The sequence below is a fragment of the Culex pipiens genome, chromosome 3, assembly GCF_016801865.2.
Source record: "Culex pipiens pallens isolate TS chromosome 3, TS_CPP_V2, whole genome shotgun sequence".
Lineage (NCBI taxonomy): Eukaryota > Metazoa > Arthropoda > Insecta > Diptera > Culicidae > Culex > Culex pipiens.
This window is the reverse complement of record NC_068939.1, coordinates 91,256,266-91,274,876: the sequence shown is the minus strand read 5'-3', so window position 1 is coordinate 91,274,876 and position 18,611 is coordinate 91,256,266. Positions and strand designations below refer to the sequence as shown.

The following is an 18,611-nucleotide window of genomic DNA, read 5'->3' as shown; positions in this document are numbered from 1 at the left end:
TTGTAATGTGTTATAGTCTTACCCACTCGTGGAACCGGTTCCGAGGGTGGCCAGAACCGGAACCGGTTGCCACACTTGCTAGGGTGGTCCAACATTGATCCAAATATGTTTTGGAGCATGTTCTGTTTATTTACAGTAAGTTTTGTCAATTTTAATTAATTTTCTGTATGGATGCGGCCGGCCCACTACGATCCGGAATAACTCCGGTGAAAATGGTCCAAACTCGGATTTCTCCCCGGAATCGAAAACTAGAGATCTTTCCCGTTCTTTTGACTACCGGATGTCAAGGATTTGGTCAAACAGGTCAAAAATACGGCAGTTTTAAAGATTTTTCGATTCTTTCAGACGTTTAGCTTGTACGGGTTAACTTTCTGTTTTTACAATCGAATCATGACAAAATTGGTTTGCAAATGGAGCAATTTCAGAAGACAAATTTCCCCAGCTGATGAGAAACATAAAAAGCATTTTTTTTTTAAATTTTATTCATGTTACACATAAATTCACCACCGACTAACATATTCACAAATGTATCGCTGCCTCCAATCGCACGGCACATCGTTCCAAACCACTCCTCCCCAGCGTCCAATCTCCAAACAGTTTTCGTTCCCACCCGCATTATCCGGCTGCCCGGGGGAGTAGTTGAGGTATCCACTCAGATACCCCACCGGTGTATTGGTGGAAATCCACAGGAAATTGCCCTCACTGCCCAGATCCGTTCCACCGATGTACCACGGTCCCTTGGGATTGCTGGACTTGGCGATCGCCTTCTCAAGCAGCTCGTTGTCCTCTTCCGAAGTAACCGTTGCCAACCGGTGGCCGTAGCTCTGGCAGAGTCGCCATGCTTCCAGAAATGTGACCTCCTTGTTGTTGTGCACAAAGTATTGCTTTTTGAGCTTAGTGGGTTGACCAAGATCGGAGCAGGGGGTGCCGAATGATGGATCTGAAAAATCAACAACGCTGTATTACTTAGCCTATAAAAAATCAAAAGAAAAGAAATTAACCTTCATCAATTATTGGCGTACATAATGTAACTTTTACAAGACAACTGACAAATACAAACAAATAACCATACAATGAAAGTCGCAGTATCATTTTAAAAGCACTTGCTTCCTGAACGGACTCAAAGTAACTGATTATAGAAAGTGCAAAGAAGTCATCAAGTCTTTATACAGCCTGTTCGGCCGCAAAAATGTGAATCCCCTTAAAAAGTCTGTGAGGGCTGGTTGGTCGTGCTATCTTGTCGCATGCCGATCGCTTTATGACGTTTTTAACGAAAACTCGTTTTATTGTGTTTGTCCATAATTTGACGGAAAAAAACAGAATACAATGTAAACAACAACAAGCACGAAATTATGTAGGATTTTTGCCGCAGATCTCAAAAATTCGATTTCAATGATGAGATATTCAACAACAAAAACGAAAATACTCCTTGCATTTTTGTCACTCTTCATATGAATTAAGTTTCAATCTTGTCGTGCTATCTTGACACGACACCTGGCCAAAGGAATTTTATTCAGAGCACGTTTGACACACGCACATGCCCGACTGCTGTAAACACTTTTTATTACTGGGTAATTGGCTCCGCCAACGCACACAGCAATTGCCCCGACCCCTCTTTGATTTGCTTGAAACTTTGTCCTAAAGGGTAACTTTTGTCCCTTTTGTTTCCATTTTTGAACATGCGAAAAAAGAGGTGTTTAATTTGCAGCCTGAAACGGCGACGAGATAGAAATTTGGTGTCAAAGGGACTTTTATGTAAAATTAGACGCCCGATTTAATTGCGTACTCCGAATTCCGAAAAAACGTATTTTTCATCGAAAAAAAACACTAAGAAAGTTATGAAAATTTTCCCATTTTTCGTTACTTGACTGTCAAAATTTTGGAACATGTCATTTTATGGGAAATTTAATGTACTTTTCGAATCTACATTGACCCAGAAGGATCATTTTTTCATTTAGAACAAAATCTCGTGTTTTTTTCTAACTTTTGGCATAACGGGTTTTCATGAAGGACGTTTGGCATAATGGACATTTGGCATAATGGACGTTTGGCAAAACTCGTTCAAAAAACATCAAGGACGTTTGGCATAATTATTGCTAGCTTTTTTTGCATTTTTTTTTTATATTTTTTCCTATTTTCTAACTAAACATTTAATTTTACTTAAAAAGATGATTTTGACGAAGAACTTCGTCTTAGGGCTCTATACAGGGTAGCAATCCAAAATCGCGCAAAGCGAAATGAAACCGAAAAATGAAACGCCTTCCCCAAGCAGAGGGGAAAATCACAGAAGTAGCGCGGCCGACGGTTTTGATATAAATATAAACGCCACCCCCTCCACAGCATTAGTTTAGTCGGTGGTCTACCACCGAAGCGAGAGGAGCTCAGCTCTTCTCGCGAGCACCAGCCTTCTCTCTTCCCTACAAAACCACGGGAAATTTGAAGGCTGGCTTCATTCTCTGTTCAACCGTCGTAGAGAGCAGTCACTCTCTGATAGTTGCGCGCTTTTGAATTCGTCTTACGAAAGGAAGGAGATGGAGGTGGAAGAAGATCCGCCGCCCGGCGAAGACGGTTTTCTTCTTGCTCACAACGGAGCCAAGCGGAAGAAGCCTGACAGCGAGACCGTCGTCAACGACGACAACATCGAGCAGAATCTGCTCGACAAAAACAAGTTCGGCGTGCTGACGGACAACAACAAACCCAAGCCGAGTCCCACCCCGGATCCAAGCAAACCCACTCCTGTGGTGAATACCCCGGGCAAGTCGGCCGGAAAAGTGAAACTGCCGCCCCTGGTGGTTAAAAACGTCACCTTCGCTACCCTGATGCAGAAGCTGAACCCAAGGCCGATTGCCAAAATTACCCGGTTCGGCATCAAACTGCTGTGCTCCTCATCCGAGGAATTCAACGCGGTGGAAGCCCAGCTGAAGAAAGGAGGCATGGAGTACTACACACACGACAAGCCAAGTGAACGTCCGTACCGTGTGGTTCTGCGGGGACTTCCGCTGGTGGACCCACAAGACCTCATTCACCGGCTGAAGAAAGAACATGACCTGGTCCCCCAGTCGGCCCATATCATCAAGCGCAAGGGTGAGTGCGCCTCTTTGGAGGAATCCTTCTACCTGCTGCACTTCCCCAAGGGGTACACAAACCTCCAGAAGCTGAGAGAAATCAAGGCCGTCGGAAAAATCATCGTCCGCTGGGAGGCGTACCGGAACAAGCGTGCCGATGTCACGCAATGCATGAACTGTCTGCACCTCGGACACGGGACACGAAACTGCCATCTCAAGAGCAGGTGTAACTCCTGTGGTGGATCACATGGCTCGGATTCGTGCCCCAACAAGGAAGCCTCTGCGAAACGATGCGCCAACTGTTCCGGGGCACATTCGGCTACGGACCGTAGCTGCCCGAAACGAGCCGAGTACATCCGTATCCGGCAAAAGGCAACAACCTCCAATCAACCTGGAAGAAAACCAACCAAACCCACTCCTGCCGTCCCGGCTCTTTCACCGCTCAACTTCCCCCCGCTGCCGGGCGTAAACCCAACAGTCCCGGGTCTCCCAACGAAGGACTTTCCTCCACTGCCGGATCGAACCAAACCCCTGGGAAATGGTACCAACAAAGGCGGTCTCGACCCTCGGGCCCGGGCTGGTTCCTATGCTAAACCTCCTGCTCCGGAAGTGGGACAAGAACCTCCAGGGTAGCTCTACAGTATGGCCGAGATCTGGGCCATTCACCAGGAATACAGCATGCGCCTAAGGCAGTGCAAAAATCATCACGACCAAATGGATGTCGTTGGCTACATGTTGTGCAAATATGGGGTCTAGAGAGCCCCTCACCCTATATTTGTCCAACTGGAATGCTCGGTCCGTCGGACCGAAAAAGTTTGAATTGGAGAATTTCCTCGCGCGGAACAGAATCGACGTAGGAGTTATCACCGAAACCCGGCTCAACCCCTCCAAAAATTTCTCCCTCTCGGAGCACTACATTATCCGCCTGGATCGTGCCAACTCCACCGGCGGCGGCGTGGCCGTCCTGATCAAGCAAGGAATCCGGTACAGCATCCTGCCACACCCGAAAACCAGCATCATCGAGGCGATCGGAGTAAACATCCATACGGAGCAAGGGGACGTAAAACTGTTTGCTGTCTACGCACCGCGGCAGTGTGTAGACAGCAATGGTACATCCGACCTCTTTGCGGAAGACCTCCGCAAACTAACTGACGACCAGACCAGGTACGTGGTAGCTGGAGACCTAAATGCTCGTCACCCCCAGTGGCGGAATCACATCCGCAACAAGAACGGTGCACTCTTGGCGGACCACCTAAGCTCCGGCACGTGCGACATCCACTTCCCGGACGACCCAACGTTCCTCTCCCCGGCCGGAACTCCGTCCACGCTAGATGTGTTCCTGTCTGATCTGCCTATCTCGAAACCAACCACAATCCACGATCTAAGCTCGGACCACTACCCAGTAGTGTGCAAGCTGGAATGCACCCCAACGCCTGCTCGACCGGCGATGAGGCGCGACTACCACCGGGTCAACTGGGTGTCCCTCAGCCGCATTGTGGACTCCCGTATTCCCGATCAACCGGATCTGCCGACGATAGATGCCATCGACAACCAACTGGAAGCCTTCGAGAACGCTGTTCACCAGGCGGAAGAGGCTTGCATCCGTGAGGTTCCGGTGAGGCGTCAATTTACCGCGATCGACGACTTCACCCGTCAACTCATACAGCAGCGAAACGTCGCGAGGAGGCAGTTCCAGAGGTCCGGCTGCCTGCTCAAAAAGGAAGAAGTATCAGTGCTGAACGCTAACATACGGGACCGGATGACTGTTATCCGTAACGAACAGTTCGCCTCGAGTGTCGCCCGGATGGAGGATCTAACCAAACCCTTTTGGAAAGTGGCCAAAATCTTAAAGAAGCGGCCAAAAGCAGTCCCCCCTCTGAAGGTCAACGGCGAACTCCTGGTGTCCCCTCCGGAGAAAGCCAACGCCATCGCCAACAAGCTTGTAGAGGCACACAACCTTGGAGCAGGAATGGTGAGCCCGCACGAAGACGCAGTGCAACGGACGATAGCCCTGCTTGACGCTGAAACCGATGCCCCCTTTGGTGGGCGAGTGTCTGAGGACGAGGTACGAGCGGCGGTGAAGCGCGGAAAAAACATGAAGGCTCCTGGCAACGATCGAATCTACAACCTGGTCCTGAAGAAACTATCCGGAAAGGCCTACCGGTTCCTAGCGACGATCTTCACTCGATGCTTCCAGCTGGGCTTCTTCCCTACCAGGTGGAAGTTGGGGAAGGTCATCCCAATCCAAAAGCCGGGCAAGGATCCGACCCTACCAACCAGCTACCGTCCCATAACGCTGCTCTCGGCGGTCAGCAAGATCTTCGAGCGACTCATCCTTCAGCGGCTGATGATCCACATCGACGAGCATAATGTCATCGTACCGGAGCAATTCGGGTTTCGAAGAGGACATTCCACAGTCCACCAGCTGGCCCGGGTGGAGAGTATAATTCACCGGAACAAGGCGCTGTCAAACAACACGGCCATGGTGCTGCTCGACGTTGAAAAAGCTTTTGACAACGTGTGGCACCATGGCCTACTACACAAGCTGGTTCAGGCCAACGTTCCAGATTACCTGACGAGGATACTGAGGAGCTACCTCAGCGAGCGCAAGTTCCAAGTGCATCTTTCGGGAGCCGTCTCAGAAGTACAGGACGTCGCGGCAGGTGTGCCGCAAGGTAGCCTTATCGGCCCAATTTTGTACCTTCTCTTCACGTCGGATGTGCCTCCACTTCCAGCGGACTGCAAGCTAGCGCTATATGCTGACGATAGCGCGATCATCGCCAACGGTAGAACACCAGCCCACTATCGATCCCGGCTCCAGCAGGGTGTGTCCACCTACGTCGCGTACCTGGCCAGCTGGAAAATCAAGGTGAATGAGTCGAAGACACAAGCCATCCTTTTCCGACATCGACTGTCACCAAAGCTGCTACCGCCACCCGACTGCTACGTGCGTGTCAACGGCTGCATCGTTCCGTGGCTGCAAGAGGTCATCTACCTTGGGGTGATTTTTGACTGCAAGCTACTATACCGAGCCCACACAGACTCGCTGAAAGGCAGATGCACTGGACTGCTGAAGGCGCTGTATCCGCTGATCGCAAGGCGGTCGCGCCTCTCCCGACGAAACAAGCTGGCTCTCCTGAAGTCGGTGATAGCCCCGGTCGTGAACTACGCTATGGCAGTGTGGGGCAAATGTGCGGCGACGCACAAGCAGAAGCTGCAGGTGGTCCAGAACCGACTGCTGAGGATAATACTGGACGTCCCCTATGATACCAGAACCAGAGACCTGCACCGCATCGCAGACTACAAGACCGTCGAGCAGCGAATCGAGGACTCGCTGGATAGGCTGTTCCTGAGCGCAACCGCGTCCGAATACCCGCTCATCCGAGCGTTGGCTACCTAGGTTATCAAATTCTTTTAATTAGGTTAAGTAGGTTATCAAATTAAAACAAACAGATACTTACAGTACAACACAACCTCACAAAACACAAAGCACACATTTATCACTGATGAAAAAAGGATAACCAAAGATGAAAATTGTTAAACAATGTACACTCAAACCCCGATGGTTTGACACCAACTGTTGTCAAACGAACGGGGTCACGTTTTAGTTTGACACCCCTTTTACATGGAGTTCACACACACTACTAAACGTTTGTTTTGATAGTGTGCGTGAGCGCCGTGTAAAAAGTGACAGTTCGTCACTTTTTAGTTTGACTTTGACCAACCAACGGGGTACAAACTAAAAAAGTGTCAAACGAAAAAGTGACCAACCACCGGGGGTTGAGTGTATCACTTGAACTTTAAAACATGTAAACAACACCAAAAGACAAATAAAATCAACTTAAACTGAACTGAAGGCTGGCTTCAGTCGGTGGTCTACCACCGAAGCGAGAGGAGCTCAGCTCCTCTCGCAAGCGCCACTAGGTGGCGTCTTCAGGAACTAGCCTTCCCGCTTCCCTACAAAACCATGGGAAATCGGAAGGCTGGCTTCAGTCGGTGGTCTACCACCGAAGCGAGAGGAGCTCAGCTCCTCTCGCAAGCGCCACTAGGTGGCGTCTTCAGGAACTAGCCTTCCCGCTTCCCTACAAAACCATGGGAAATCGGAAGGCTGGCTTCAGTCGGTGGTCTACCACCGAAGCGAGAGGAGCTCAGCTCCTCTCGCAAGCGCCACCAAGGGTAGTGGCCACCACCTGGAGGCCCCGGGAATGTTCCGATAAGGGGACATTTGCGGAACCATAAGTGTGGGGGCAATATTGGTATCAAACTTTAGGGATTTTGATACTGGACATGAAATTTGACATTTTGGCAGTAATGGCCGCAACCTAGAGTGGCCGGAGGCCCCGGGGATGTTCCGATAAGGGGACATTTGCGGAACCATAAAAGTTGGGGCAATATAAGTATCAAACTTTAGGGTTTTTGATACTGGACATGAAATTTGACATTTTGGCAGTAGTGGCCACCACCTGGAGTGGCCGTAGGCCCCGGGGATGTTCCGATAAGGGGACATTTGCGGAACCAAAAGAGTTGGGGCAATATGGGTATCAAACTTCAGGGTTTTTGATACTGGACATGAAATTTGACATTTCGGCAGTAGTGGCCACAATCCGGAATGACCGGATCCCTCGGGCGTGTTCCGATGGGGGGACATTTGCGGAACCATACGAGTTGCGGCAATATAAGAATCAAACTTCAGGGTTTTTGAACCATAAGAGTTGGGGCAATAAAGGTATCAAAATGTAGCTGCTCCTCTGTGATGTTGCTGCACGGTTACGCAAAACGGAAATGAAATTAAATCCAGCCTCGGAATAGAGTTATCTACGTGCGTATTGCGTGTACGTACACGAAAAAGATTGAGGTTAAATTTTGTACAGTCCAGCAAAACAAATGGCGTGCTAGTGTGCGTGAGAGCGGGCTTAGATAACTTTATCAGAATCACCTCGAAATTTACGAGCGATTACATATGTGTGTGTGTGAGTGTAAGCGCGTGCAGTCCAAAAATCTCAGCCTGCTGCGCCCCACTTCAGCTCATAATTTTTGGATCGTCGTCGAGGCCACATCAGCTGCAGCAGAAGAGGGCGCAGAAGGCAAACCACAGGCCAAGGTTCCGAAGGAGAGAGGAAACCGGCCAAGCCCGCGGCCCGTCCGCTGGTTGACGAAACGAATCTGGCCGCCATCACCCCGAAGGATCGGAACTTCGGAACGAATCGCCACTGCAGACCATCGGGAAAGAAGAAGAGCAGCTCCTCCACCATCGCAAGTGTAACGGACAAGAAGCAAAAGCCCCGCCGCAAGTAGCACTTAGGAACGTGGTGCTGATGCAGGTTGACCCAGACCAAAGCCATGGACATCTTCCTCAACGTTGACCGGAGAAGCGGCCCGAATGAAGCACTACACCTCGCGGAAGATTTGATAAACAAACGGCCCTTTTCAGGGCCACCAAATATCTCACGAAAGAGTTGTTCCTTCAAAATTTCCCTCTAAGAATGTTCCCTAAAAATTTAAAAAAAGATCGAATAAAAATCATTTCACCACAGAGTTAGCATGAAACCACTGTTTCTGTGTGGTAGAATGTCATACGCGCTTGTGTGTGTGTGTGTGTGTGAGCACGGAGAGGGAAAAATCGCCTGCTGCAAAAATGCACAAGTCAGAATAACTTTTTCGAAAATTTGGAGCCGTCGCCGATTGCTGGCAACAGCCTTCAAAAAACACTGGCTCAGAAAAAGCCCCATCGAAACGACGTTGAACGCTTCAACTTTATCCTCAGCTCAAGCATCTCCGCCGTCAGGTATTCCCGGTTTGGTTGACTCGTCCGACCGGGAACTGCGGCCCAGCTCGAGACTACCGTGTCTGTTTCTCGCCTTCACCTTTCCTCATTTGCTGACGCGTCGTCCCATCCTCGTTGAAAGTCGAGAGTGAAATGATTGCGAAAATGACAAATCGACCTATATTTATAGATTTTTGTTTTGGCATATCGCGGAACGATCAAATCTTGGTGGCGAATGCAGTAGGAACGGCAAAATGAGGAAAAAATCTTGCGTGCTTGTGAAAAGAGGGGAAGTAATAGCGAAGTAGAAGTATAAAAATGCGTTCTACCCTTTCCACTCCACTTAGTTGCCACCGAGATGCTGAACAAGTCGGGTCGGCTCATAATATCTGAGCCGCAGACGGGTGAAGCAGCAGCAGCAGGGAGAGAGAGAGCCCCAAATTCTCTCTTCCGGAGAAGGATTTCTTCTGAAAAATTACCTTTATTTTCTAGAGAGAGAGAGAGAGAGAATCGGAGAGCAGCACCGAAGAGGGCAAATTGTGTGCGAATGCCGTAGAATGACACACCATACATACACACTCCCGTTTCATGGTACACGCTGATTGGGTTCGATGCGTCGAGTTTCCCTTCCACGGATGTTCGATTGATGTATCTAAATTCGTCACCTGAAAAGGCCATCAAAGACTGCGACCAACTACAGATACACCCGGGGACGAGCAAAACCGCCAGCGGAGGCAACTTTTAGGCAGTGGAGTAAAATCGTTTAACCTAGTAGACTGTGTGAAAATTGTTGTAGCCCTGTTGTATGGGTTAGTACAACGAATCTACTACGAGCTCGTGTAATTAGTCACGGCCCCGGGATGCACAGCGGGGTCAGCCAGGAAGCTTCCCCCAATTCGTTCAAAGATTTTGTTTACGCCAGTGGTGGCCAAAACCTGGAGTGGCCGGTGCCCTCAAAGAAGGTTCCCCCGGGGCAGAACCATACGAGTTTTGGCAATATGGGTATCAAAATTTATGGTTTTTGATACTGAACATGAAAATGGCCATTTCGACAGTGGTGGCCAAAACCTGGAGTGGCCGGTGATCTCAAAGAAGGTTTCCCCGGGGCCTGGGGGGACATTTGCAGAACCATATGAGTTGTGGCAATATGGGTATCAAAATTCATGGTTTTTGATACTGAACATAAAAATGGCCATTTCGGCAGTGGTGGCTAAAACCTGGAGTGGCCGGTGCCCTCAAAGAAGGTTCCCCCGGGGCCCGGAGGGCCTTTTACAGAACCATATGAGTTTTGGCAATATGGGTATCAAAATTCATGGTTTTTGATACTGAACATAATAATGGCCATTTCGGCAGTGGTGGCTAAAACCTGGAGTGGCCGGTGCCCTCAAAGAAGGTTCCCCCGGGGCCCGGAGGGCCTTTTACAGAACCATACGAGTTTTGGCAATATGGGTATCAAAATTCATGGTTTTTGATACTGAACATGAAAATGGCATTTCGGCAGTAGTGGCCACAACCTGTACTGGCTGGTGCCCTCGAAGCAGGTTCTCCCGGGGCCCGGGGGACATTTACAGAACCATACGAGTTGTGGCAATATGGGTATCAAAATTCATGGTTTTTGATACTGAACTAAAATTGACATTTCGACAGTAGTGGCCACAACCTGGAGTGGCCGGTGCCCTCAAAGCAGGTTCCTCTTGGGCCCAGGGTAACATTAACCGAAACATACGGGTTGTTGCAATATGGGTATCAAAATTCATTGTTTTGATATTGAACCTGCAAATGGCCATTTCGACAGTAGTGGCCACAACCTGGAGTTGCCGGTGCCCTCATGGAAAGTTCACCTTGGGGGAACATTTAGGACAATTTTGCCGACAAATCTATGAAACAAAATACAATAATCTTATCCCAGATTTCACTAGCAATCCAAAAACTCATTCATTTCTTTCGGTTATGTCTCTGACATACCATCTTGAACTTTTTGACAATATGAGTAATAAATCGCTGGGGGTAATAAATCGATAATTGCGAAATTATTGAAATTGAGAATAACTCTTTTGTAATCAATTTGAGCCCTAAAAAGGGCTTTTTAATGCTTGCTGTTGAAATTTACTTGGCTGTCGCCGATGGCTGGCAAGAGCCTTGCCAGAACATTTCCCCATCGCGGACAACGTTGAACCCTTCCAGGTTCGGTCTGCCCCTTCGCCGCGATGCTTCTCCGCCTTCAGCTATCTTTGTTGCCGCTGTGTCGTCCCTTCCTCGTAGACTGTCGAGAGTGATTTAAGTACGCAAATGAAATAGATTTTTGTTTTGGGATCTCGTGGAACGAAGAAATCTAGGTGGCGAATGCCGTAGGAAGGCAGAGAGAACGCCGTAGAAACGTCAATACGAGAAAAAAGTATTGTAATGTGTGGGAATAAATCGTTTAATGTGATTCAAATTTGTTGTGACGCAAAGAAAATCTTTAACACATGGTTCAGACTGGCTCTCTGTAATAAATTGGAGTCCTGATAATGGCTTTTTATTATTTCAAAATATTTCTAAAAAATTGTTCGATGCCAAAAGTTTAATTGATGAAATGATTTCAAATCAACTGGCACGAAAATCTTGACATTACGATTAGCTGTGAAGCGTTTCAAAACTTTAGACGTTATCCAACGTCAAAATACCATAAGATCTTAGAGCAGAAATAAATAGATCTTAAGAAATAACCGTTTCGTGATTGATTTTGTGGCCAAGAAACGCAAATAATAAAACTATAAAAAAAAATCATTAACTTTTGTGTCCGAAGTTCTTCGTCATGATGGTTATGCCTGTAGCATTACCACTGCACCTTTTTTTTCAAGAAATCAAGTATCTGTGTCATTTTCTCTCAATAGATGTAATTTTTCCCCTTTTTTGAATATTTCTTAAAAAAAAGCTTTAAAATGCAATTTTTCATAAATTTACTTAAAAATGTATTTAAAAATAGTTTATATAATATCAAGATATTTCTCCTTTGAAATACTTTGCTGCTAATTTTTTGTATAAAATTTTTCCTTCTTTTATTTTAAATTCAACCTAACAAAGTGATGTAAGTTTTGCCAGTCTTTAAATATTTTGCAATAAAGATTTTTTACTATTTTCCCTTCTTTTTTAAATTCAACCTAAATAATGTATCTGCATTTTGCTCTTCTTTAAAGAAATGCAATAAGTTTTTTAAAGCAATTTTTCCTTCTTTTATTTTAAAACTTAAAGAAGGCAAAATCATTCAAAAGCTGTGCAGTTTGTTTTTTTTTTCAATATTTTGCAATTATTGTTTTTTTATGCAATTTTCTCTTCTTTTATATTCAACCTAATGGATGTACATTTTATCTTTCTTTAAATAGTTGGCAAATGAGTTGTTATGAAATTTTCCCTTCTTTTATTTTAATTTCAACTTTTAGAACATCTCTGAAAAAAAATTCTTTTTGAATATTTGAAAATTGAGTTTGATTATGAAACTTTCCCTTCTTTTATATAAAAATCAACTTATAGAAGGAAAAGTCTCTTTAAAGATTAACATTTTGCTACTCTTTAAATGTTTGACAATCGCATTATTTTTTATGTTTTTCACCTACATCTATTCAAAAAATCAATTTAATTATTATTATTTTTTTTTATTGTCTAGTCTTTAAGATTGGTTTTGAATAAATAAAAGAAGGGAACTTGCGTAAACAATTGTATTGCGAAAAAAAACCACCAGAGAAAAAATGCAGAAGTGACAGACATGTTTAAAGAGAACATCTATAAGAGAATTTCCCTTCTTCAAGTTGAATATAAAAAAGATGGGAAAATTGCAAAAAAAATAACTTAATTGCAAAATATAAAGAAAAGCCATGTCTCCATTGTCGAAGATTTGAAGGGGTTTTTCTCATCTTTAAGTTGAAATAATTTTTAAGAAGGGAAAATTTAATAAAAAAATAAAAATGCTAATTATATTGTAAGAGGAAAGATGTAAAGCTAACAAGAGATATTTACTTCTTTAAACTATATTTTAAATAAATGTATGAAAACTTCATTGAAATACTGTATGGTGAATTATTCAAAAAGGAAACAATTTACTATTGTGGAAAAAATATAGAGATACCTTATTTTTTCAAAACAAATGATAATCTCTTATAGTAATATAAAAAAGGTAAAAAACAATACATTTACATTTGTAAAAATGAGAAATACTTATAAAAAAAAAAAAAAAACAAAAAAAAACAGTAATAATTATGCCAAACGTCCATTATGCCAAACGTCCTTGATGGTTTTTGAACGAGTTATGCCAAATGTCCATTATGCCAAACGTCCCTGATGTCTTGGACCAATTATGCCAAACGTCCATTATGCCAAACGTCCTTCTTGAAAACCCGTTATGCCAAATGTCCATTATGCCAAATGGGGTACACCCATCAAATCGGGCGTCTTATTTTACATAAAAGTCCCTTTGACACCACATTTCTATCTCATCACCGTTTCAGGCTGCAAATTATTGAAAAACACCTCTTTTTCGCATGCTCAAAATGGGAAGGGGTCGTACCGCCCCTCCGTCACGAGATATCAAAAAACGGACCTCGGATTCATGATCAAGGACAAAAGTTACCCCTAAGGACAGAGTTTCACGCAAATCGAAGAGGGGTCGGGGCAACTTTTCCCGATTTCGTGTGAGTTGGTAGAGAATTACCCTACTTTATTAGCAAACTTCGGGATAATGCACAGAATGGTCAGCCAAACAAAACATATTTGTTATTGTTTACATTGCGTGTTCTAGTTTTGTTTATTCAATGTCTAACATCACCTACAACGCGTTGTTCTCGGGACGTCAAAAAGTGACGTGCGCAAGATAGCCCGGAAGTAACAAATCGACGCTGTCGTGCTAACTTGTCCTACGTCGCTTTTTGAGCACGCAATGTAAACATTACCAAAACGTTTTGTTTGGTTGATCGTTCTGTGCATCGTCCCGAGGTTTGAATGATTTTGGTTGCTGGAGTCCACAGTTAAAATTAAAAATGTTTACGTTAGTTAAGCTGGTACTTGTGTCAAACGCGTTCTGACCTGAAATCCCTCTGACCAATTGTCTCACTTACATCAAGTTTCAGGGACTGTCAAGATAGCACGACAAGATTGACAAGATTTTTCGGTTGTTATTGAATATCTCAGGATTAAAATCGAATTTTGGGGATTTGTTAAGGTCAAAAGGTGAGGAATTGTGAACTGCACAAAATGGCGTTCTTAACTCATTTTGGCCCAAAATGCACGTGCGACAAGTTTGCACGACAGCGACGAAATGTGAAATAAATTTACATTTAGGTGGCATTTTGACGTGATTGTGCTATTGAAGTTTTGAGGAAAAATGTTGACCTTAAATAAATAAAAACAAAAGCACGCAATGTAAACAAAAACAAGCCCGTTTTATTTGAATGACCGTTCTGTGCATTGTCCCGAAATTTGGTTGGATTTGGTTGCCGAAGTCAAGAGTTATCAGCAATTCCATTTGAAAAGAGCCTAAACCGAAAAAAGTTCTCCGATAGGGCTCAATTTTTTTCTGGGGGTTCCTTGGCCAAAATAATTGGACCCGTATTTTTTGTTTGGCTATTAGGATGACCTACATCTATCTAGGGTGGTTCAAAAACTGGAAATTTTCGTAATTTTTCACAAAAACCAGTTTTTTCAAAAAATCATATTGTCATTTCATCCGATTTTAGCTGTCTTAGACACAAAAGAAAGGTGGTTAGTTTGGCTATTTGAGAAAAATAACAAGAAGTTTCAAAAATCTAGCTTAACATTTGAAAAAGTTACATGAAAAAATAGAATGGCACTTTGACCGTGTCTGGACCAAAGAGCCTATGTCTGAAAATATTTTAATCGGATTCCTCGGAAAATTTCACATGGGTAATTCTCTACCAACTCACACGAAATCGGGAAAAGTTGCCCCGACCCCTCTTCGATTTGCGTGAAACTTTGTCCTAAGGGGTAACTTTTGTCCCTGATCACGAATCCGAGGTCCGTTTTTTGATATCTCGTGACGGAGGGGCGGTACGACCCCTTCCATTTTTGAACATGCGAAAAAAGAGGTGTTTTTCAATAATTTGCAGCCTGAAACGGTGATGAGATAGAAATTTGGCATCAAAGGGACTTTTATGTAAAATTAGACGCCCGATTTGATGACGTACTCAGAATTCCGAAAAAACGTATTTTTCATCGAAAAAAACAATAAAAAAGTTTTAAAAATTCTCCCATTTTCCGTTACTCGACTGTAAAAAATTTTGGAACATGTCATTTTATGGGAAATTTAATGTACTTTTCGAATCTACATTGACCCAGAAGGGTCATTTTTTCATTTAGAACAAAATTTTTCATTTTAAAATTTCGTGTTTTTTCTAACTTTGCAGGGTTATTTTTTAGAGTGTAACAATGTTCTGCAAAGTTGTAGAGCAGACAATTACAAAAATTTTGATGTATAGACATAAGGGGTTTGCTTATAAACATCACGAGTTATCGCGATTTTACGAAAAAAAGTTTTGAAAAAGTTAATTTTTGCGTTTCTCTTTGTTTCGTCGTCCGTGTCTGTCGCGGGTGACCATGAATGGCCATGATCGATGACGACCAACTTTTTCAAAACTTTTTTTCGTAAAATCGCGATAACTCGTGATGGTTATAAGCAAACCCCTTATGTCTATATATCAAAATTTTTGCAATTGTCTGCTCTACAACTTTGTGGAACATTGTTACACTCTAAAAAATAACCCTGCAAAGTTAGAAAAAACACGAAATTTTAAAATGAAAAATTTTGTTCTAAATGAAAAAATGACCCTTCTGGGACAATGTAGATTCGAAAAGTACATTAAATTTCCCATAAAATGACATGTTCCAAAATTTTTTACAGTCGAGTAACGGAAAATGGGAGAATTTTTAAAACTTTTTTAGTGTTTTTTTCGATAAAAAATACGTTTATTCGGAATTCTGAGTACGCCATCAAATCGGGCGTCTAATTTTACACAAAAGTCCCTTTGACACCAAATTTCTATCTCATCACCGTTTCAGGCTGCAAATTATTGAAAAACACCTCTTTTTTCACATGTTCAAAAATGGAAGGGGTCGTACCGCCCCTCCGTCACGAGATATCAAAAAACGGACCTCGGATTCGTGATCAGGGACAAAAGTTACCCCTTAGGACAAAGTTTCACGCAAATCGAAGAGGGGTCGGGGCAACTGCTGTGTGAGTTGGCGGAGAATTATGTATAACATATTGAAAAATTGGTGATGTTGAACCGTACGTTTCCGAGAAATGATTTTTTGAAAATAAAAACTGAGTTTTTCGACGCGTCACGCGCTAAAACAGGAAAATGGCGAAATCGAAAAAAAATTAACTTTTTTCACTACAACTGCGATAACTTGAAAATTTCAGCTATCTATACATGTTAGGATACCAAAAGTTGCGCATTTTAAATACAAAAATATTGGTACCCTAACATGTACTGGTCATCGCTGAAATTTTGAAGTTATCGCAGTTGTAGTGAAAAAAGTTAATTTTTTGCCTATTTCGTAATTTTCCAGTTTTTGTGCGTGGCGCGTCGAAAAACTCAGTTTTCATTTTCAAAAAATGATATTTCGGAAACGTACGGTTCGACATCGCCAATTTTATGTTGTATGAAATTTTCCGAGAAATCCGATTAAAATATTTTCAGACATAGGTTTTTCGGTCCAGACACGGTCAAAATTCCATTTTATGTTTTCATACGACTTTTTCAAATGTTTAGCAAGATTTTTGATTTTTTTTACTATTTTTCTCAAAAAGCCAAACTAATGTCTTTTCTTTTGCGTCTAAGGCAGCTAAAATCAGATGAATGTCGCGGAGATATGATTTTTTGAAAAGAAGTGGTTTTTGCAAAAAATTACCACACTAGCACGATGTAGGTCACCCTAATGGCCAAACAAAAAAATACAGGTCCAATTATTTTGGCCAAGGACCCCCACCAAAATGTTGAGCCCGATCGGATAACTTTTTTTGGTTTATGCTGTTTTCAAATGAGATTGCTGTATAAATCAAAATTTTAACAAAAGGCGTGCATGCAAAAGTGACAAAACGGCCCTGACTATAATTGCCTTTGAATAGTTGTCGCATTTGCAGGGAGTGTCAAGAAAGCATGATCTGATCGGAACTACATTTGAGTTAAAACATTGCAAGGAGTTTTTGTTGAATATTTCTAGACTGAACCAAGTGTTGGGAATCTATGAATTTGAAAAAGTGCTTCGTTGAAAGCTTCTCGAAATCGCTTTATTACACAGAAAAAAAATCATGGTAATATTACAACATTACCATTATGTCAGAAAAAAGGTGTAATTTTACCTCTGGAAATGAGTAATTTTACCACTTTTCCAGTGTAATGTCACTTTTTCAGTTTAAATTGAGGTAAAATTACATCATAAAAGAGGTAAAATTCAACCATCAAAAATTACAGCTTCCAAATTTACATTATTTTTTTCTGTGTAACTCATTTTAGTTCCAAATCGTCGTGCGACAATACAGTACGATCACGGCTATTTGCTCAATTTTGCACAAAAGTCACTTGCGACAAGATAGGAAAAAATTGTTTGTCGGTGTGCTTCCATATGACTTACCAGAATTATTCCTTATCCATCGCTTGTACTTGGCAACATCCACAAACGCCGTATAGTCCGTTGAGCTGCACCGATTCTCATCCTGTTCCTGGGCCGCGGTGAACGACACAATCCCCAGCAAAAACCAGCTTCCTCGCACGTTCCGAAACAAGCCCCCTCCGCTGTCCCCGTTGCATGCGTTCGTCCCATTCCGGTACCCCGCACAAAACATCTCCTCCGTAAGGCTACCACCAAACGCGCCCAAATTGCTACTCCGACAGAGCTCCTGAGACACGATCGGAGCTCCGGCGGCCTTCAGTGAGTTGGACACCGCACTCTGCTCCGTGTAACCCCATCCGACGATGGTTCCGACCACGCGATCGTTAGCCAACGAAAACGTCGGCAGACAAGCCGGTTGAACGAACTTTCCGTACCGGACGGGGTCCTTCGTGATCAGCAGGGCCACATCGTGGCCGTGGTTGTCCCCGGTGAATCCCTCATGCACGATGATCGAACTCAGCCCGTACTCTTGCTCCGAATCGCTCCGGACATTTAGCAGGTGTTTGCCCAGCTGAACGACCAACTCGTCAATGGATCTGGCCACCCTCCGGCCCGGAACGGCCACACAGTGCGCAGAGGTGATGACGACACTTTGGCCAACCAGGGTGCCACCGCAGATGTAGTGCTTCAGGGGAAGCACCTGAAATGAGTAAACAGAAAATAAAATAATACAAATCAATGCTTCACACCACCAACCTGATAGATGGCCGCATGCCACGGGTAATCCCCCGGCTGAACGTTGTGGCCGGCGGTGATAAGAGAGCGCGTTTTGTCCTGCCGAACGCCACACCGCTGATCGCCGCAGGCTGTGAAGATGCTGCAGCACAGAACTAAAGTCAAGAGTGTGGTTCGACGCAGCATCTTCGACTTACTACGGCAGGGACGGAGAGAAAGAGCAATCTTATTGAGTGGAGTTTGCTGGGTTTCAATTATGTGCGAGCGGGGATTTTTTCCTGCAGTCTTGGTTATAGTAAGCGTGACTTAAATGATTTTCAGTTGATACTTTGAAGGCAATTCGAAGCCAATTTACTGATTTATTGCCATTCCGTACCGGGTTTGGAATTGCTTGTGGTGTGTAAAAAGTCTCCTAATTTGATCAGTCATCATAAAAAAAAACA

The 18,611-nt window shown here is 43.9% G+C and overlaps 2 protein-coding genes across 2 annotated transcripts in view; both read right to left on the bottom strand.

Annotated features, from left to right (window-relative positions):
• The window catches only part of LOC120429201 (uncharacterized), a 262,260-nt gene that overhangs the window by 38,745 nt on the left and 204,904 nt on the right, over nucleotides 1-18,611 (bottom strand). The window lies entirely within an intron of this gene.
• Nucleotides 501-18,400, bottom strand: LOC120430207 (elastase-1-like). The gene is made up of 3 exons (XM_039595285.2): nucleotides 18,190-18,400; nucleotides 17,455-18,133; nucleotides 501-940 (listed from the first exon to the last, which is right to left on the bottom strand). Exons 1-3 carry the CDS (start codon nucleotides 18,352-18,354, stop codon nucleotides 501-503), a joined length of 1,284 nt encoding a protein of 427 aa, XP_039451219.1. The 5' UTR covers nucleotides 18,355-18,400.